At 37.8% G+C, this 21357-nt stretch overlaps 1 protein-coding gene across 1 annotated transcript in view; it reads left to right on the top strand.

Annotated features, from left to right (window-relative positions):
• Positions 1-21357, top strand: part of LOC125231597 (peptide transporter family 1-like) — a 69222-nt gene that overhangs the window by 33929 nt on the left and 13936 nt on the right. The window contains exons 8-11 of the mRNA XM_048137056.1: positions 16921-17091; positions 17762-17887; positions 19510-19632; positions 21019-21338. Of these exons, the coding sequence (XP_047993013.1) occupies positions 16921-17091; positions 17762-17887; positions 19510-19632; positions 21019-21338 (740 nt within the window). The remainder of the gene's footprint in view (positions 1-16920; positions 17092-17761; positions 17888-19509; positions 19633-21018; positions 21339-21357) is intronic.

Genomic DNA, 21357 nt, shown 5'->3' with positions numbered 1-21357 from the left:
CAGTAGTAAAATCTGATAAAAAGCTGCGATCGTTGCAGAAATGCTGTGCCGCACCACTGTCGACGTACCAAACGTCACGGTTGGCTCCTGCGGCCAATGCAGTAAGCATCGTCTGGCTTTTCTTGCCACTCTTCTTGCCGTCAGAGTTTTCTGGACAATCCTTCTTGGTGTGTCCACTCTTTTTGCATCTGAAGCATTTAATTGGGTTGCGTTCTTTCCGAGTTGCAAAAGCCGTAGCATCTTCACTTTTCTCATTGCGTCTTGAATTTTCTAGAAGCAATTTGGTTTTGACATTTTCGCTTGACAGTGACGTGTTCGAATTTTCTAGAGCCATTATCAACGGGTCGTAATCGCTTGTCAAGCCACTGAGTAGAATCACGGCCACGAAGTCATCTTCCAATGCCTTCCCGATGTCGCTCAGCTGTTGCGATATGTCCATGACCTTGTTGACGTAAACCTCCATGCTACCACATTCGCTCAGTTTGATGGCGAACAATGTGCGTAGCAGTCCGAGCCGTCGTGACAAGCCTCGGTCCTCGTATGCCTTTTGCAGGTTGCTCCACGCTTCGCGAGCCGTCTTGGCATTTCTAATTTGTGGAAACACACAAGGCTCTACGTTTAAGGCGATTTTCGCGAGCGCCTTCTCCTGCTTCTTCGCGTCTTCATTTTTATTTTCAGGCGTGCTTATACATTCCCAAAGATCATCGTGGATAAGCACCATCCGCATCATAAACTTCCAAGATGAATAATTCTGTATTCCAGACAGTTTTTCGATGAAACCATTCTGACTGGCAGATGCCATCTTTTGTTTTTGTTGCGAAAATTTTGAAAATAATTTGATGTAGTTTCACGCGAACACTTCGGAAAATTATTACTATCGTAGCAAATTTACTGCATGATCTGCTACCAAGTTGGAAATATCCGTGGACACAGTAAATAAAATACTAGATAGTTTTCCAATGTATATTTGTGCCGACCGCACAGGCAAACGAACTGAACAAAACTGACATGTTTACATAATGTGACATTGTCTAGAAGACGATTCTATTCAACCAGTAGAGTTTATAATGGTGCACATACGAACTTCATAGTTAATAAACTTACGTAGGTTCTAACATATTTAACATCGAAGCAATCACCAAGGAGTCTTCATTTGCGTTAAAACGTATGATCGACCAATTGAACAAAAACTTGCTCGCATTGGAAACACTAGGCGAACCCGTAAAACAATGGGATACGTTACTTATTTACATTGTGTCACATAAGTTAGATGCTAAGTCGTACCGGGAATGGGAAGAGTACAAAGGTCGCTTAGATAAAGATAAGCCAATAACTCTCGAAGCGTTTCTAACATTCATGCGAAATCGTTCTGATTTATTGGAAACGTTGGAACTGTCCACTAATAACACTGTCGGTCGAAATAACACTTCTCACAAAAACACTCCGAAGTTGAAAACTTTGTCCGTACAGGACACTAAACAAAACACTGTGGCTAAGTGCCCTAAATGCAGCGGTGAACATTATTTACCTAGTTGTTTACAGTTTCTCGCCCTTAGTAACGCCGCGCGATTGGAATTGTTACCGAATTTAAAGGTTTGTTATAATTGTTTGCGCGGTGGGCATTATGCTAATCATTGCAAAAAGCCAGGATGCAAGCTATGTAAGCGAAAGCATAACACATTAGTGCATGTTACCGATAGCAAACCTACATCGAGCGGAGCCTGCGCGTCCGGCCGCGGCGAGGAGGAAAATGCAACTAAAAATAATAAATCGATTTTTCCTGTTAATCAATCGTTACCTGCCGCGCCCGTTGCATCTCATTCTGGTTTAGGGAATATTTCGCATGATGTCTCGCCCGCCTCGGTACAAACACTATCGGCTCAAATTATGTCTAACTCGCCACCAGCGAAACATGGCATGCTTGCGACTGCGCTAGTCAAGGTTTACGATGGTAATAATAAAGAGCAGGTAGCTCGCGTCATGTTGGACAACGGTAGTTTTGCTTGCTTAATATCTCAGAGTTTTTGTGAGAAATTAAATTTACCTACAAGTCAAATTAACACTACAATTTTAGGTGTAAATAAACAACCTAGTGAAATAGGAGAAATGTGTCTTGTTCCTATTAAATCTTTAAACGACACATATTCAGTAACAGTTAACTGTTATGTTCTGCCATCCTTAACTGATGACGTCCCCTGTCGTCAAATTAATCTGGCAGACCTTAATATCCCAAGCGACATTTGTTTGGCTGATCCAAACTTCTATGAACCCGCACCTGTCGATATTATATTAGGCGCTGAGGTGTTTTGGGACTCATTTCCTACACGACCTCAGATCATTCGACTAGGTATTGGACTTCCGATGCTCTGTGAAACTCGCTTTGGCTATTTGGTTGCTGGTCGGGAAATTACCGACAGTCTACCTTCCAGCATTCAGTGTTTCTTTGCTTCTGGTCTTTCGCACACAGGTGATAATGATTTAAAATGTAACGACGACATCCAAACCCAATTAACGCGGTTTTGGCAGCTCGAAGAAGTTAGCCATAAGTCGTCACATTATTCACCTGAGGAAAAAATGTGCGAAGAACACTTCGTTGAAAATACTTCGCGGCTAGCCGACGGACGATTCTGCGTCAGGCTGCCTTTAAAACAAAGCGAAAGTGTCCTAGGCGACTCATTTCAACGCGCAAAACACTGCATGCTCTCATTGGAGCGTAGAATTAAAACCAAGCCTTCATTTAAAGCTTTATATCATGAGTTCATGGCAGAGTACGAAAGCTTGGGTCACATGTCACAAGGTAGACAGATCGGACATGAGGAAAAGGGTTATATAATACCTCATTTCGGAATTTTGCGCGAAAGCACCACTACAAAGCTTCGAGTGGTGTACAATGCTAGTAGCCCGTCTACCTCAGGTGTCAGTCTGAATGACATTCAGATGGTCGGACCCACTGTGCAAGACGACCTTCTGTCTATTCTGATTAGGTTCAGGCAGCACAGGTACATCATTTCTTCAGATGTTGAGAAAATGTACCGTCAGATATGGGTGCATCCTGACGACCGCCATCTTCAGAAAATTCTTTGGCGCAGCTCAGAGACCAAGCCACTATTAGTGCATGAGCTCAATACTGTCTCCTATGGGACAGCCAGTGCTCCCTTCCTGGCCACCAGGTGTCTCAAACAGATAGGCTTAGATTGTGAGGACGATAAGGTCAAAGAAGCCATCGTTCACGATTTTTATGTTGACGACCTGCTGACAGGAGGAGATGACCTTACTGAGGTGAAAACTATTCGCCATAAAGTGACTCAAGCACTTTCTTCCGCAGGAATGAACCTGCGTAAGTGGAAGTCAAACGAGGCTCGCCTATTATGTGAACCCTTTCAATCCTCTGTGGATTTGAATATAGGATCAAATGAGCCCAGCAAAACGTTAGGCTTAGGCTGGCACCCTGAGTCTGACGAGCTGTATTTTCCGATAGGGAAGATAGTCTCTAAGGGAAATACCAAGCGCGACATGCTTTCAGTGATTGCTCAGATTTTCGATCCATTAGGGCTTCTATCTCCGTTCGTAATCACCATGAAAATGCTACTGCAGCGGCTGTGGCTTCAGAAGGTTTCATGGGAGGACGAACTGTCTCCAGAGATCACCACGCAATGGGTAGAACTCTTGGAAGGATTGCCGGCACTGAATAACGTTAGAGTCCCTCGTCATGTTATTTGCAGCTCACACGTTGCCTTTGATCTGCACATTTTCTCAGACGCATCTGAACGCGCGTACGGCGCTTGTGTCTACGTGCGAAGTGTAGACAAGGAAGGTCAGGTGTTAGTTAGGTTGTTGATTGCGAAAAGTCGAGTTAGTCCAATCAAGCCTACAACCATACCTAGACTCGAATTGTGTGGAGCTCTCGTTAGTGCTCATCTGTATGAAAAGGTCACATCTTCACTTCGAGGTCAGGCCAGAAGCACGACTTTTTGGACTGACTCAACGATTGTGTTAGGTTGGCTCAAGATGATGCCGAGTAGGTTGCAACCCTTCGTGAGGAACCGAGTGTCAGACATTTTAGAAATCACCGGCAGTTGTTCTTGGAGGCATGTTCCAACAGATCAAAACCCCGCGGATTTAATTTCCCGTGGAACGCATGCTAGCGTTATTGACTCGTTAGATTTGTGGTGGTCGGGTCCTAGTTTTTTACAACAGGACTCATCTCAGTGGCCGTCGAATCCTGCCACAAAACAATGCAATGAGCTACCTGAAACCCGCGTTGAGGTTTCCTTGCACGTCAACGAAACTCAAGAGACTCAAGAGTCATTGATAAACTTTAACCGATTTTCCAACCTGTCACGGCTCATTCGTGTTATTGCGTACGCTCTGCGCTTCATTGCGAACTGTCGTAAAAGTATAACGTCTACGTCGTCGACGTACCTCAATCACGACGAACTAAATACCTCATTGAAATTGATTACCAAATGTAGCCAGGTCGAATCATTTCCTGAGTATGAAGTTTTAGCTAAAAAACAAAGTTTAACTAAAAAGAGTAAACTTTTAAAATTCAACCCATTCCTAGATAGCGATAATTTAATGCGCGTGGGAGGCCGCCTTTCCAATTCTGAATTTACGTATAATAAAAAACATCCCATTAATTTACAGTCCACACATCGATTTACCAAATTATTATTCAGTTATGAACATAAGAGGCTTCTGCATGCACCGCCTCAGATGTTGTTATCAACGATTAAAGAGACCTATTGGCCCATAGGGGGTCGTAACTTGGCAAAAGCTTGCTACCATCAGTGCATACGATGCACAATTATGAAAGGAGAAACAATGGCTCCATTGATGGGTAATTTGCCGAGTTCTCGGGTATCACCTGGAGGCTATCCGTTTAGGAATGTGGGCGTGGACTACGCAGGTCCACTTATGACAGCCAGCCGCCAAGGTCGTGGTTGCACATTGGTCAAAGTTTATGTTGCCATTTTCATATGCCTCACAACCAAGGCAATACATTTAGAATTGGTGGGAGATTTAACTAGTAAAACTTACTTGTTAGCACTGTCTCGATTCATGTCTCGACGCGGACAGCCAGACAACATTTATTCCGATAACGGCACTGCATTCGTCGGAGCTTATAATGAAATCACCAAGTTTCTTAGGGATAACTGCAACTCATTGGCTGAAACTTTGGCAAGTGAAAAGACTAAATTTCACTTTCTTCCTGCTTACGCACCTCACTTCGGAGGCATTTGGGAGGCCGGTGTTAAGTCTGTCAAATATCATTTGCAACGAGTGTTGGGCAATTGTAACTTAACTTATGAACAGCTTAACTCTACACTCATCAGCATCGAAGCACTTCTGAACTCCCGGCCACTAACACCTCTGTCATCACATCCGGATGATCTCTCAGCGCTCACACCTGGACATTTCCTTGTCGGACGTTCACTCACGTCATTGCCGGTGCACGACCTGCGAGATCACACATATCAGCATCTTTCACGATTCCACCGAATTGAACAGCTCCGTCAACATTTCTGGGCTCGGTGGACAAAGGAGTATATCCCAGAACTGCAGCACCGAATCAAGTGGAGACTCAACCAAGATTCCCTGCAGAATAACACCCTCGTTGTCTTGAAGGAAGACAACCTGCCTCCGTTAAAATGGCGACTTGGACGCATTATAGCCACTCACCCTGGTAAAGATGGCATATCTCGAGTGGCTGATGTGAAGACATCTGGAGGAGTCGTTCGACGGGCTTTCAGCAAGATATGTCCGCTTCCTGTGGCTACCGAATCTGCTTGAAAGGCTTGCTTTCAACCCCGGGGGCATGTTAAAATTTTAATTCATTTAAGTCCTCGTCCATGTCACCGATACGCAAGATTGCTGCGACTCTGACGCAGGCGCTTTTTTAATTTTAAGTCAAGTCATGTACGTGTCACTTTGAGACATTATACGTTGGTTAAGAGAGCGAGCCGTTTCAATTTTTTCCCTACTCCTGTAATACTCCAATACAATATCTATCTATCTATTGGCGCGACAGAGCCAGACTACCTTTCGCGGCGTTTCGTTTTCGTTTCGCGTCGGAGAAATGCCATTCGGCTACGGGGCCAGGACTGATCTGACACAGAACTGCCGTATATAGAACGGAATGGAAATCCATTAAAGGGGACGCGAATATGGTGAAAAGAATAAGAGTTTTGAATGATTCACGTTTATTCTCATAACATTTAAATTGACCGGGATAAAGACCGTGATTACCTTTTTGATTTTTGTCGAGCTCCCGATATTTTGACGCAGTTACATGCATCATGGTCACTGAAAACTGAAGAAGGCGAGTGGACGTCAAAGTTGCGTAAAAGAGTTGTGTGAATGCGACCAGTGGTAACGCTGAAAGGGAACGTAGCCGATGCGTGCGAGTTCTTCAGTTTTCCGTGATCACGATGCATGTAACTGCGTCGAAATAACGGGAGCTCGACAAAAATCAAAAAGGTAATCACGGTCTATATCCCGGTCAATATAAATATAGTGAGAAGATAGTACGCAGAGAGTGAACGACGCTGCAGTTTGTATCAAAGGTTCGTCTTTGAGGCCTTACATTTACAACACAACACCTACCCGGTTTGAATTTAAATTCGAAGAAACCGCAATGCGGGTAGACTCAAACTTCAATCAGTGACAGTCAAAAGTTCCTTTGTGAGCTGTAAATGAATGACAACGTAAGGGCACTGGAGTTTGAAACCTTTGAAATTGCTATCTATGCTCGTGGTTCAATACTGGAATTTTTCGCTGGCTCGAGTGTTAATATTGTTGGGGACATTACCGGGTTGATGATGAAAACTATTACTTGTACCATCACTTTACTTTATTCGCTTATAACAAACATATTAACAACCAATTTACAATAAATAATTCAAGACTTCTTTACTACAACTCGTCTGTACTCGAACTGGGCACCGTCACTGTATGTCCGCCATTTTTATAACAATGCAACATGGCGGAAACCAGTGACTAGTATGAGTCAATTGATATTCTTTAATACTTTCATCATAAATAACAGTAAGATAAATCAAAATATAAGGCATTAATAAATAATTACTCTTACAGCTCGGCCATCCTGTTCGAGGCGAGACCCTTCGCCAAAGCTTAATGTGAAATAATTCAAAAGAAAGACAATACCAGCCAATACAAGACATTTGAAATAATTCTTAAACAATAGAAATACAAAACATATAATACTTCATACCGATACCTTTACCACATAATTACGATATGCTGTAAGACTGATATTAGCAAAATATTATTTATTTATGGAAGAGTAATTCTCAATTATAATAAAACTATAACTTATGTATACTAAAAATGGATTTTTAAATATTTCTATAAACCTTATCAAGTGTAAAGAAAGAGCATTAATCAGACATAGGCCTGTGAAAAATAAATATATGAATAAGATTTACTTCGATATAATTAAATTATTGAGATCCAATTAAATTCATTACATTTAATTAAATTCATTACATCCAATTGAATTCATTACATCCAATTAAATTATGATGATTAAATTAATTAGAAGGCATTCACAAGTTATAAACATATTTCAGTAAACAATGCAACACTTCACTGCACACTTCACTCGCGAAACATAAGCAAAAAGAAGATATTTACACGATTTTATGATATCACCACCTCATCACATGATTGAACGGAATTCCCGTGCCGCTACGGGGGCAATAGCATCATGGGCCACCCAAGCTCTGTCAGCCTGCTGCCGCAGCTGCTCATCACGGACGCCGGATATTGCGCCGCCAGACGCAAGCTCGCATACCATGCCAGCATTTAAGGACTCAGTCGACGATCGAAACAGAGGTATCTTTATATACCTACTATGCAATCAATATCATAAATTATCATAATATAATACGAATAAAATAGAATTATATGTCACTTTTTGTAAATAATAATTATAATCTTTAATTCCAATGAGAAAATGTACAATAAATTAAATTATACTTAAACTAGATAAATATTTTTGTAAATTGTATATAAATATGTGAATGTAAAGCCTGACAATGTATAATCAATACTGAATAAAGAATATGAATATGAATATACCCTGACCCTCTCTCCTGGGCACTCCTGGGTCGGAAGTGAATCTACACCCCGACCCTCTCACCTGGGCACTCCTGGGTGGTAAATGAATACCAGACCCTGGCCCTTTCACCTGGACGCTCCTGGGTCCTTGATCTGAAACTTGCAACACTTTCTTTAGAAACATAAAATTTCGACTGTCTTCGAAATTATGGTAAAATTATTATGGTTCGGTAATCAATTTAATAAGTCACAATGTATTGATAGTCGTTATGATTAAATAAATTATTGTCGTCACTTATTAATATATCGCTATACTGAGTAATTATATTTAAGATTTTTCTGATTTATGCAGTATGCACATCTGCAGAATCTTTAAATACTCAAATAACCCGTCATTAATGAAATATCGTGCCTAATTATTTATTTACCATTTGTAACGTATTATACATATTATATTAAACAACTATTTAAGCACCATCGCAAATACACGACTATGGTGCACGGTGTAAGTCTTTATTTTTTTTATTCTGTTATCATTATTACTTTTTTTAGGTTCTAGTTAAGATTGATGCAATAGTATGTCGAAATAGAAAACTTCTTTATATATTGGGGATATAATTAATGTAAGTTAATTCCAAGTTATTTTATTTAGGTTATAGGCCCATATAAGTGGAATTAAATTGATCTGTATTTCTGATTATAGTAAAAATAAGGTTTTGTCAAAGAACTTTTGAGATTCATTTTTGTCAACAAGTTAATATGATTGTCACATGTTTCTATTGCTATTCGAATTGCTATTTATTATAGCGACAGCCATTAGATATTATATACACAAGCAATGTGGCTGCAATGACATAGATAAGGTATATGAATAATCATTATTCGTACTGCTTACAAGCTGTGGGGTTTTCATATAATTATCAAGAGGTCTATCCACATATACATCAAGTATATTAAAAAAATGGCTTATTGATAATGCCTTCTATGACATCAATGAATTCCTTGAAATGTAATATTTAGCGCGATAATGTATTTAAATTATATAGAACACATTTATAAATTTTATAATTTAATTCTTAGAGTAATAAGAATTACTTAGTTATAATGAATGTTTATGTTTCTGACGTGTAATGTATATGTGCAATATAAATAAATATGAATATGAATATAACTTTATTTTCCATGAAAGGCTATTGCGAATTTAGACAATGAATATTATGTTGGGTTTCTACATTTTAGTTTTATTCCTGATATCTATGAAATGGGTTTATACATTGAACCTTTTATATTATTCTTAACGAATGTAAGTATATCGCAGAATATTTGTCTTGCAAAGAGTCATAACAGATACTTGGATAGGTCTCTTCATAACCGATACGAGGTATATGTACTTGACTTTTAGTATGTACCAAATATATCACCAACAAATTATGCTAAGTAATAAGTATAAGTTGCGTGTGTTATTCAAATTTATTGTTACTTCTGATTCGAGCATAATAATTTAAAACATAATGTTCTTTGTTACTTTATTTTTGAGAATGAGCACCCAAGGTTATATTACACATAAAGAACTAGATACGGGTAGCCAAAAGAGAAAAATGTAATTACTGTACTACTTAACCAATCAAAAAGTCGCCATAATTGTAATGTTTGACATTGTCGATCATAATATAAATTATTAAAGATTGAAGTGTACTTTTATATTAATGAAATAAATAAATCAAAACTTATCTAATGCAGCGATATTCGCGGTATAATGTGAATAAAACTAATTAATAACCGCTTTATGAAACATCATCGCAATGTAGTTTGAGCGATTTAAGCTTTCTGAAGAAAAACCAAGAACTGCATATATATTATAAGCCATGAGACCAGAATTTATGCATGCATTATAGCGATGTACTTGTGTTCAATTAATATTATATATAGTTACCCTTTATTTTTTTAATTAAATATTACATGATATCGCCTTGAATAATATCGAATTTACGAAGATCTTTTTTTCATTGGAAGTCGACAAAATGATCTATCATATCATTAAGGTAATCATTTTTATATAATACGGGCAAGCGAGATTACGTGTCCGTCTAACAATAGGTTGGTTTTCCGTGTTACTAAAATCACATAACGCATATACTCTCATAATGTCATTGATAAAACAATTTTTTTTTTAAGATGCTTTTGTAGGTATTTATGAACATAGTAAATTTTTTAACTCAAATAATAAAAGCACTCATGAACATGGCATTGCGCCTCAAATTATCTGTAATTGACTAACATTTTATTTAAGCTTTCCCAACTACATATCCCGATTGTTAACGTAAGGCGTGTAATGAAATATTAGAATATTATTTTTGGTTGATTATTTTGAATCGATTGCTTATATCAGTATGAATTCTACTACTTATATTATTGTTTAATGTATTATTTATTAAGATTAAAATTAAACGTTAGCACGTTCACCAACGTGTATTAAAATTAAAAGCTTCGCACGTACATCTACACGCTTCAAAAGTCGCACGTTCATCCACGCGCTTAAAATACTCGCACGTCCATCCACGCGCTTAAAAGACTCGCACGTTCATCCACGTGCTTTACACTAACACGTCCGTCCACGTACATCAAACATTGATTCCATAAGATACATGTTACATTGTGCCATAGGTATCCTCCTTGTTGATATCTACCAATAAGTACCATAGTAGCCTTAATTGTATACCTTGTACTACGATCAAAATATTTTATTATTCACGCGTTACTACTTATTACATGATTATGAGTTATGACCAAATCTACATATTATACCTTGTACTGTGATCAAAATAGTCAAACGTACAAAAAGTGTACTGTAACTACGGACGAATTTTATTATTCACGCGTTATTACTTATTACATGATCATGACCAACTCTACATATTAACCGTTCTTTTACATGATTATGACCAACTTACATATTGACCGTTCTTTTACATGATTATGACCAACTCGACATATTGACCGTTCTGTTACATGATTATGACCAACTCGACATATTGACCGTTCTGTTACATGAGTATTACCAACTCTACATATTGACCGTTCTTTTACATGATTTTGACCAACTCTACATATTGACCGACATGATTAATACACCTATTAATATAACTCTTGATAATGACTGATCTCTCTACATCTGACTCTACATCTGACTCTACATCTGACTCTACATCTGACTCTACATCTGACTCTACATCTGACTCTACATCTGACTCTACATCTGACTCTACATCTGACTCTACATCTGACTCTACATCTGACTCTACATCTGACTCTACATCTGACTCTACATCTGACTCTACATCTGACTCTACATCTGACTCTACATCTGACTCTACATCTGACTCTACATCTAACTCTACATCTGACTCTACATCTGACTCGACATCTGACTCGACATCTGACTACAATTGTGAAGTGATGTCATCTCATTTGCCTGAATTATCACCATTGCAATATATAAATCATCATTGCAATTAATATTGAATTAGTGTTATTTCAGAAACAAACAATGATATCATTGATTAAATTCACAGCATTATACATTAGTTGTCGATTTCCCATCGAATACATACCCATGATCATCATGGTAATATACGAAGAATGATTTGATATACATTGATCAGATACTTGCGCCATCACTGGCCATTGTAGAATAGTAATAATAAATGTAACCTTTTGCCTGCCGTCAACAAGCAAGAGGAGACCAAGCACTTCAATTTTCATGGAATTAAACTTTGTAAAATCTATAACACAGTTAAAATATTTGAGATTTATACTAATGATGATTGATCATATAAGGAAAAACATTTTTGTTTTATAACAAGTTACTACTCGTATATCCGAAAATTATTTCACGAACAACCAGAGGTGACCAAACTTTAAAAAAAAAATGATAACGATCATATTATTAGATTGTTGTTATAGATTGACAACTGCTGTAACGATACCACTGCTATAACGATAAACATGTTTTTTAAAACGACTTGACGTACAACATATGCTTCACAGATGAAGATTTAGAACTTAGTTTGATTGGAAATAAACGTTATATGGTAACATTCAATCATGTTCTTGCCAATCAGATTAAACATAGCAAAACTTTAATTTTCTAGTTACGGTTAAGCTTAAGACTTCCTTTTTACAATAAGAAGTCACATTATTAAAACAGATGGATATACAATCCGGCATTTTAATACAATAAAGTTAATTTCATTAAATTTTAAATTCAGTGACAGAATTGAATGACAGTGACACAACTTCGATTTAACGATTAATGGAATGGATTCGATTCACACAAAGTATTTAAAAACTTAGTCCAGGATTTGGGCACGGTCCGGCATTATGCCACGTGTCAGAAGGAAATGACTTTTGTATACATTAAAAATACTATGATCAATATCGTACTTAACGCATCAAATATCAAGTAACCCTGTATTATAATTTTCAATTTGAACTAAAATCAACATGTCATATGTATACATATTTTTTTTACCAATATTGTGTCCCGTGACTCAAGAAATTGCAATATTAGAATATTTTATGATTACATATTTTTACACAGCTTATATAATTAAATATTTATTTTAAATTTTATTCCAGATCTGTATAATCTGATAAGTTCGAATATGTATCATAATTAAGTAACAAGTATTTGACCCATGATTATTTTCTTACTGGTATAATAAATGTCACCACTTTTCAAAAACCGAGATGTGAATTTGAAGCAAAATTTTGTTAGCCGTTTTTAACAACTCGAGGCATTGCTAATACAAAGGAAAAATCGTTTAATCAAGAGTTTATTCCTATTGACAAAGTGCCAGTTTACTCATAACTCCACGATTTCTTAAAGACATACTGTCACAAATTGACCGGTGCAGCATATCGTAGCGCTTAATGTGTAAAATAATATGCAATTTTCTGAACAAGTTGTGTTCCATTTTGGATTCATAAAAATAAGAAATCGTTATAACTTTTAATCATACACAGTACTGAGGGTAAGTAAATGTAATGATGACACCTTCTTTTTTTTTAAAACAATAATGTTAAGAAATAATGAGAAGTGATTGACTACTGCACGTTTTATCAATAATTATACTTTTGTTTTATGCGTATTATTGATCTATTGATATAATTTACCACAATTATTTTATTCCATCAGATTTTGCAATATAGTCATGACGGTAGATTATCAAACCAGTTCTTCAACGCCAAAGAAAGAAAAATAAATGTCTCACTTACCATAACAATTTCAGTGCACGTTTCGTAAAGTAAGATAATGGTACTTCCACAAAAAAAAAAACAAAGGAAAGAAAACCTTACGTTCGTGTGGCGTGGCAAAAATCTTTACCGATTCTTGTTTCGTCCCATTTCTGACCTGTTGGGGACATTACCGGGTTGATGATGAAAACTATTACTTGTACCATCACTTTACTTTATTCGCTTATAACAAACATATTAACAACCAATTTACAATAAATAATTCAAGACTTCTTTACTACAACTCGTCTGTACTCGAACTGGGCACCGTCACTGTATGTCCGCCATTTTTATAACAATGCAACATGGCGGAAACCAGTGACTAGTATGAGTCAATTGATATTCTTTAATACTTTCATCATAAATAACAGTAAGATAAATCAAAATATAAGGCATTAATAAATAATTACTCTTACAATATTAAGACGATAGACGATACGATACTTATTCAGATTCTCAAATTTCGTTCCGTTTAAATAAGTTTTGAAGGAGGAAACAGTCGAGAGCGGGACCTCGATTTTAAAGATTTTTTCGCAATATCTTTTAACTGAGTTGTTCTTAATGGACATTTTTTTCGATTAATCTAGTTAATAACACTATTATATTTAACTCAAATTCCCAAATTGAAAGGGGGCTCCTTTCCATTTTAGCAGTAACTAAGGTACAGCGGGGCAAATCTCGACTGGGGGGCAAATACAACTGGTCCATCTTTTCGATGTTTTACAATGTTTGCATTATAAATAGAGTGTCCACCGGTTATATAATGGTAGGCGTGTTCAGTGGATACATGTATGAGTATAACTCAACATCATAGTGTAATAATGGAAAAAATGGATTAGTTACAATTTCCCCCAGTCGAGATTTGCCCCGCCGCACCTTATAAAACTTCGAATATAATAGTAGTAGACAGTAGAATCTGTTTTCTCATTCAGAACGCGTACCGAGCTAACTATATTGATCTACTAGTTAGTGGTAAACAACCGTTTGCTTACATTAGACAAACTTGAACTTGGTAAAGTTAGGCTATTAGAAGGGCTTCAGTGAAACTTAAATTGATAGTATTTGAATAATTAGTAGATTTACATAATAGAGGTTGTCCATCGCGGTCCCGATTCATGCGGGGCGGGCTATTTGACTAGCTTAGTTTTTTTCTTAGCCTATTTGAGTGTCCTACTGCTGCGCAGTGGTCTCTTCCTTCTCCAGGGTGTTTTCAGTCAAAGGAAATAGTAAATCCGATGTAGTTAGGATATGTTTAGGAAACTCAATGAGGGCGTGAAAAACAATTATATGCCGTAGTGCAAGTTGTTCACTAGATGTCACTGTTACCCCCGCAAACTGGGTAATGACTTGTCGTAAAATGCATCAGTATCTTTTGATGTCCAAATTTTTCGCTAGATGTCGCTGTACTACCTGCAAACTAGCGAACGACATTCTATGGTTGATTACATGTAATGAAATTGTAAATTTTATTATTGTTATCTTTTTTGGCAAATAAGTCCGTGTAGAAATAGTTATTTACGTGAATGGTTGATGAATGATTACATCAAACATAATTAAAGATCCCACCATGTATATGTGGCCTTCCATGTTTAAAGGGTCTACATCTTTTATCTGCTAGAAGAAACCTTTAGGCATGGAAAGTCACATGAAAAGTTGTCGTAACTTAATAATAGATGGCGCTGCATTCGAAAATCTTGACTGATAACTCTATACCATACTATCCAATATACTCTATGCCCTTCTCCATGACTCCGTATTCTCCCGTTTCCCCCCGGCCAGTTTTTTTTTTCAATTTAACTAGTAACTAGGTGTCTTTTGTTAATGAGTAATGAGCCTAACGACGTGTCAAAATTAACGGACATAAAAAACGAACTGTATAAAAAGTTTTTAATAAAAACGAATCTAACTAAATTATATACTCAAAACCACTTAAGTTTTTCATGCTTTTTGAAGCAGTAACTCTTATTCGTAATACACTTTATAGCGGCATAAAACTTGCCGTAAAAGCCACGATGGATGCTCGACGCATTTCCCCTCGGTACACATTTCATTTGCGATGCCCGTTATTAAAATGTACTTTTTCATTACGTTGATAAAATTATGTAAGGTACAGCGGGGCAAATCTCGTTACGTTTAGGTTGTTATTTCATAACAACAAATTAATTATGTAGTTATTTTTAACATGCATAAAATTAAAATTATTATTTGCTTGGTTCTTTAACGTATGACATAAACCCATCCCTTTTCATGTCAAATTTTAGTCAAATATGAACCGCGAATTCTTAGCTGCCAGTACGTATAGCAAGAAGGTTATTAGCCGAATAAAATCGCTGATTGGTAGTTAGTGACATTATATGCATTTCAGCTACAATGTAGACGTAATTGTGTATGTGTGCTGAACGGTGCCGAGAATTTGAACGGTAATGTTCTAATTAAAAGGCGACTTCCATGCTTATTTGAGTTCGTTGGTTGCCACGGAAAACCAGCGTCAAAGTATCCAAAAGGTACCTTTGACATCAAACCTTTTCAGTGACGTTTTAATTCAATTTTTGTGACATGTTTTTGTAATTTATATTGTTTAAGCGTCCTGAATAAAGTTTTTTTCTATTCTTCTATTCTATTCGATTATATAATAGTTTCATAGAATAATTCGTGAAATACTTTCTGTTCCCTGGATTTTGACAGCTTGAAAAAACATGTCTGATGGTTCATATGTTTTATTTCTGTTAAGTTGGTAACAATGTAATGTGTTTTATCCGCAGTACGTTAAAGGTTAAAACCCAAAAATACACTGTTATAAATGCGTTTTTGGGGATTAGACTTGTCTAGACATCTCTTATATAGAATTCTTAAAGATACCTACCCATTTTTATGCCTTACTCCCCTGGTCAGGCATTATGACGACGGCTGGTCTGGCAAGCATGCCTAAAAATTTCGGCCATCTGTGAATGGAATATGTCCACGGGGACAGATTTTTTAATACGCTTTCATTTATTTATTTATTGCAGAGATGACATACATAGGATAACCATAAAAACTTTAAATACCTCAGATGCTATCCTATACGACGTATCTCACGGAGAACATATCAAATATACATATAGGTATCACTTAACCAAATTCCTAAAACGAACATATAGACCACAACATACGAGTACAAGTCTTCAAAACCATCATCATCCTTCTTGCGTTATCCCGGCATTTGCCACGGCTCATGGGATCCTGGGGTCCGCTTTGACAACTAATCCTAAGATTTGGCACTAGTCTTACGAAAGCGACTGCCATCTGACCTTCCAACCCGAAGGGTAACTAAGCCTTATTGGAATTAATCCGGTTTCCTCACGATGTTTTCCTTCACTGAAAAGCGAGTGGCTAATATCAAATGACACTTCGCACATAAGTTCCGAAAATTTTATTAACGAGCCGGGCCGGGGTTAGAACCCGCGACTTCCGGATCGAAAGTCGCACGCTCTTATCGCTAGGCCACCAGTGCTCGCGCATTCTTCAAACCACCATATACTTAAATAAAAATCTTCTTCACAGTTGGGACTCAAAAACCTAATCCTGCGTCGGAAGAAAGACAAGAACTCGCATTGGCTGGACAGCACACAGCACCAGTATGACCAGCGCTTCATCAGGGACATCAAGAAAACGTTCTCTATTCTCATGCTCTTCACAGTCATTCCGGTCTTCTGGGCTTTGTTGGATCAGATGGTAAGTGTTTGATTGTGAATAATTCCCATTGAATGGAAAATATTACTGCCATCAGCGTCTTAAATATCAGGAAATCAGTCTCTAACCTTAAGGTATTCACTGTCATTCCTGTCTTCTGGGCTTTGCTGGATATCAGATGGTGAGTGCTTGTCTTTGAATAATTCCCATTGGATGGACATCAGTACTACGAACCACTCCATAGAGGATATGAAGGAGATGCTCTCTATTCTCATGCTCTTCACTATCATTCCGGTCTTCTGGGCTTTGTTAGTGCATATAAACTTTCTATTGGATGGACCACAGTATATTACAATAAAAAACTCGGGGGGATACTAAGACAATGCCCTTCTGCTGTTCTATATTCCTTATTCTATACTTACACTTTTTACTAAGCGCCTATAGACGTAATCCTGTTGTTCTTTCTATTGTATCTGGCGTTATATCCAGCCAACTGTTAAATACAGGATTTTTGGGTGCACTATAAAACTTTAAATTCTCGCGTTTTGTCGCGCGTTAAAGTCACACCCTGGCCGAACGCGATAAAATAACATTTCTACCTGGACTTTTTTCAACGTTTCGTTTTCGACCAGGTTGTTTTTGGGTGCACATTAAGATGTTGCTGACAGCGGCAACGCCTTAATTTCTAAGCACTAATGTTCTTTGGGTGCAGGGTTCCCGCTGGACGTTACAAGCGACGAAGGTCTCCGGGAACTTGGGCTTCGTGACCATCAAGCCCGACCAGCTTCAGGTCATTAACCCCATATCCATCATCATACTGATACCGCTGCTGCAGAAGGTAAGCTGTTACTTCAAGCTTTTGATTATTTTAAAGTACTTAATAGGTACTTACTGAAATCCCTTACGTTGTCGACCTACCTTTCATTCGCACGAAGAAGTTTGCCTCTTCTTTCCTAATGCGAACTGCTAAGGAATGGAACATGCGCCCCTCATCTGTATTCCCGGTTGAATACAATCTGGGCGTATTCAAGTCAAGAGTGAATAGGCTATTACTGAACCAGTGAGCTGCAACTTCGGCCTTGTCGTCACTTTCCATCAGGTGCGAGGTGCGACTAAGGTCAATCACTGGCCAATTTATAATCATCATTTAAAAAACCGGCCAAGAGCGTGTCGGGCCACGCTCAGTGTAGGGTTCCGTAGTTTTTCGTATTTTTCTCAAAAACTACTGAACCTATCAAGTTCAAAACAATTTTCCTAGAAAGTCTTTACAAAGTTCTACTTCGGTGATTTTTTTCATATTTTTTAAACATATGGTTCAAAAGTTAGAGGGGGGGGGGGGACGCACTTTTTTTTCCTTTAAGAGCGATTATTTCCGAAACTATTAATATTATCAAAAAATGATTTTAGTAAACCCTTATTCATTTTTAAATACCTATCCAACAATATATCACACGTTGGGGTTGGAATAAAAAAAATATCAGCCCCCACTTTGCATGTAGGGTGGGTACCCTAATAAAACATTTTTTCCCATTTTTTATTTTTGCACTTTGTTGGCGTGATTGATATACATATTGGTACCAAATTTCAGCTTTCTAGTGCTTACGGTTACTGAGATTATCCGCGGACGGACGGACGGACGGACGGACGGACGGACGGACGGACGGACGGACGGACGGACGGACAGACAGACATGGCGAAACTATAAGGGTTCCTAGTTGACTACGGAACCCTAAAAAAGGAGAAAAGGAAGATATAGGTAAACCTAAAGATTCCTTTTCACTTTTGGGATAAAAACTTACTATTTTTCTGAAACCGCTGCTACAAAAGACAAGCTGTTTTTGCAAATTTCTGTTTAACTCTAAATTTTTGTATGTTTGGGTACTCAACCTAAGCTGGCAACGATTTTGATATGTCGGACCATGGTCTGACTTAAGTTCACGCTCAATCTGACTAGCAGCTGTTTTCAATTTCCAAGGAAACAGTTCATGTGCATTCTCCCCATCCTTTCCTACGGAGCACAGACTTGGTCTTTGACAAAAGCTCAAAAATCCAAACTCAAGGATTGTCAGCGGGCCATGGAGCGTAGTATTTTGAGCGTGAAATTAACCGATCGCATTAGAAATACAATACTGCACTCCAGAACGGGAATAACGGCAACGTAGCTGCAACTGCCACCAAGCTTAAATGGGACTGGGCGGGACACGTCTGCCGGATGCCGGATGCCCTGTGGGCCAAGATAGCCACACGTTGGGTACCACAAATTGTAAGGCGTCGCGGTAGACCTCGCCAAAGATGGCGTGACGAGTATGAGGCCTTTGATGAGGACTGGTGGGAGACTTCAGGGAATAGGGATGCGTGGAGGAATTTGAGGGAGGCCTTTGCCCAACAGTGGGACAATACGGGCTCTTAATAATAATAATATAAGAAAACAGTTATAAACAATAATATTTTTTATTTCAGTACGTGTACCCGTTTTTCACACGACGAAACATGCTAGTAAATCCTCTACATAAGCTGACGCTGGGCGGAGTCCTGGCTGGTATTGCCTTCATAGTGTCAGCTGTCATGGAAATATATATTAAGGTTGGTTTCTTCTTGCTTCCTAGCGCTTTTCCCGTTAGTTTGGGGTATTTTTTTGACAAATAATCTCAGGATTTGGCGTAGATAGTCCTTAGGCGGACCTTACAACCTAGAGGGAATTAGACCTAAAATTGGTTTCCTCACGATGTTTTTTTCTTAACCGAAAGTGACACTAAAACCAGCCTAACATTAAAAAAAAATGGGAGAGCATAACTGTTGCACAAATTGCAGAAAATATTGTATCAAAATATTTTACACCCGTCCTCGAAAGTCACCCAGTAAATGCCACTTTCAATATTAAGTCATTGTCAATTGTCAATTAATGTGACAGAAGAGTGTGATATATTGGGTGTCTAGCACTAATACTTTACTACAGTATAATAAAGAGTACTATCGTACAGTATGGCCACTAGCGCTTCTCGCTGAAAGTGCCGCCCACCCCCTCTCGGTTACCTGTCAAAAACGCGAACAGTAGACCTGTCATATCTCACTCATACAAGCATGGAACGCGTTCACCTACACGAGCTTAGACTGTGTGCTAGGAACGCGCCTCTTTCATATATTTGATCGCCAGTGTCGTGGTGTGCCGTACCTTACATCACCTTACACGGAGGGTAAAATGAGCTTCAATTATGGTGGAAGTTTTTGCAAGAAACCTTATTAAGATACCTACTCAAGAAACAGAATTTTCGTATTCATTTTAGTTTAAATTTCGCGTTATATTACTAAAACTTGAAAATTCCTTCCATTGTAATAGTAAAAGAACATTTGTAGACAATCCGAACGGAGTTTTGAAGTTCCTAGACTAGCGGTTTTAGATAGAAACTTTTTAAAACTTGCAAATTCGCTAAAGAATTGCAAGTATTTCTGCAGTTTTGTCCGTGCAGTAGAAGTTTTACGGATAAGGAGCAAATATTTGATAAGCAACATTAAAGTTATCCTAAAAGTATGTTAAGAAATCTTTTTGTGATTCGGATGGAGACTAAGTTTATATTGTAGTAAGTAGTACTATTTTTTAGTTTTTTGTTAAAATATGACGAACTTTTCCCGTTATGTGCCACATGATAAGTAGAATAGCAATCACAGCATTTACCATATTTTCGTCAAAAAATTCCACATATGAATTTCGTGCTTGCTTCAATTAGAATGAGGCTTAGTTTAGGAAAGCAAACATAAATAAATCTCGTAATATCCATGCAAAAATTGTAAGTAAGCTCTAACATAATATAATTTTAAGCCAATACCTAAACTATGATAATTATTGATGATAATTGCTTCATAGCCATGCAAGCCGAACGGAGCCGAAATCGCCCGATCGGGAGTGTCCAACAGTCCAACCACTGCAAAAATCTAAAGTAACATCATCTCACTAACCTATTTCCTTTACAGACGACCTACCCTCAACTGCCAACTCCCGGCCTGGCACAACTTCGGATATTTAACGGAAATCCATACTCTGTCAACATATCAAACCACAACATATCATACTCTATCCCACAACATAACTTTTTCGTCAAAAAAGACTTCGAAACACACGACACAGAGAATTTAACATTGAATTTATCTATCAACGAAGAATATCTAGATTCTTTCGAGAGAGAATTTATTTTAGAGGAGAATAAAGCGAACTCGTATTTCTTGGACGGGGGCGAAGTGTACGGATTTTTCGATAATGTGGATAAGAGTAAATCAGGGCTGCCTATAGTGAGGTAAGTATATTTAGTTTTT

This window comes from Leguminivora glycinivorella, chromosome 12 (assembly GCF_023078275.1).
Source record: "Leguminivora glycinivorella isolate SPB_JAAS2020 chromosome 12, LegGlyc_1.1, whole genome shotgun sequence".
NCBI lineage: Eukaryota > Metazoa > Arthropoda > Insecta > Lepidoptera > Tortricidae > Leguminivora > Leguminivora glycinivorella.
Note: the sequence above shows the minus strand (reverse complement) of the source record. Positions and strands in the feature narration are given on the sequence as shown.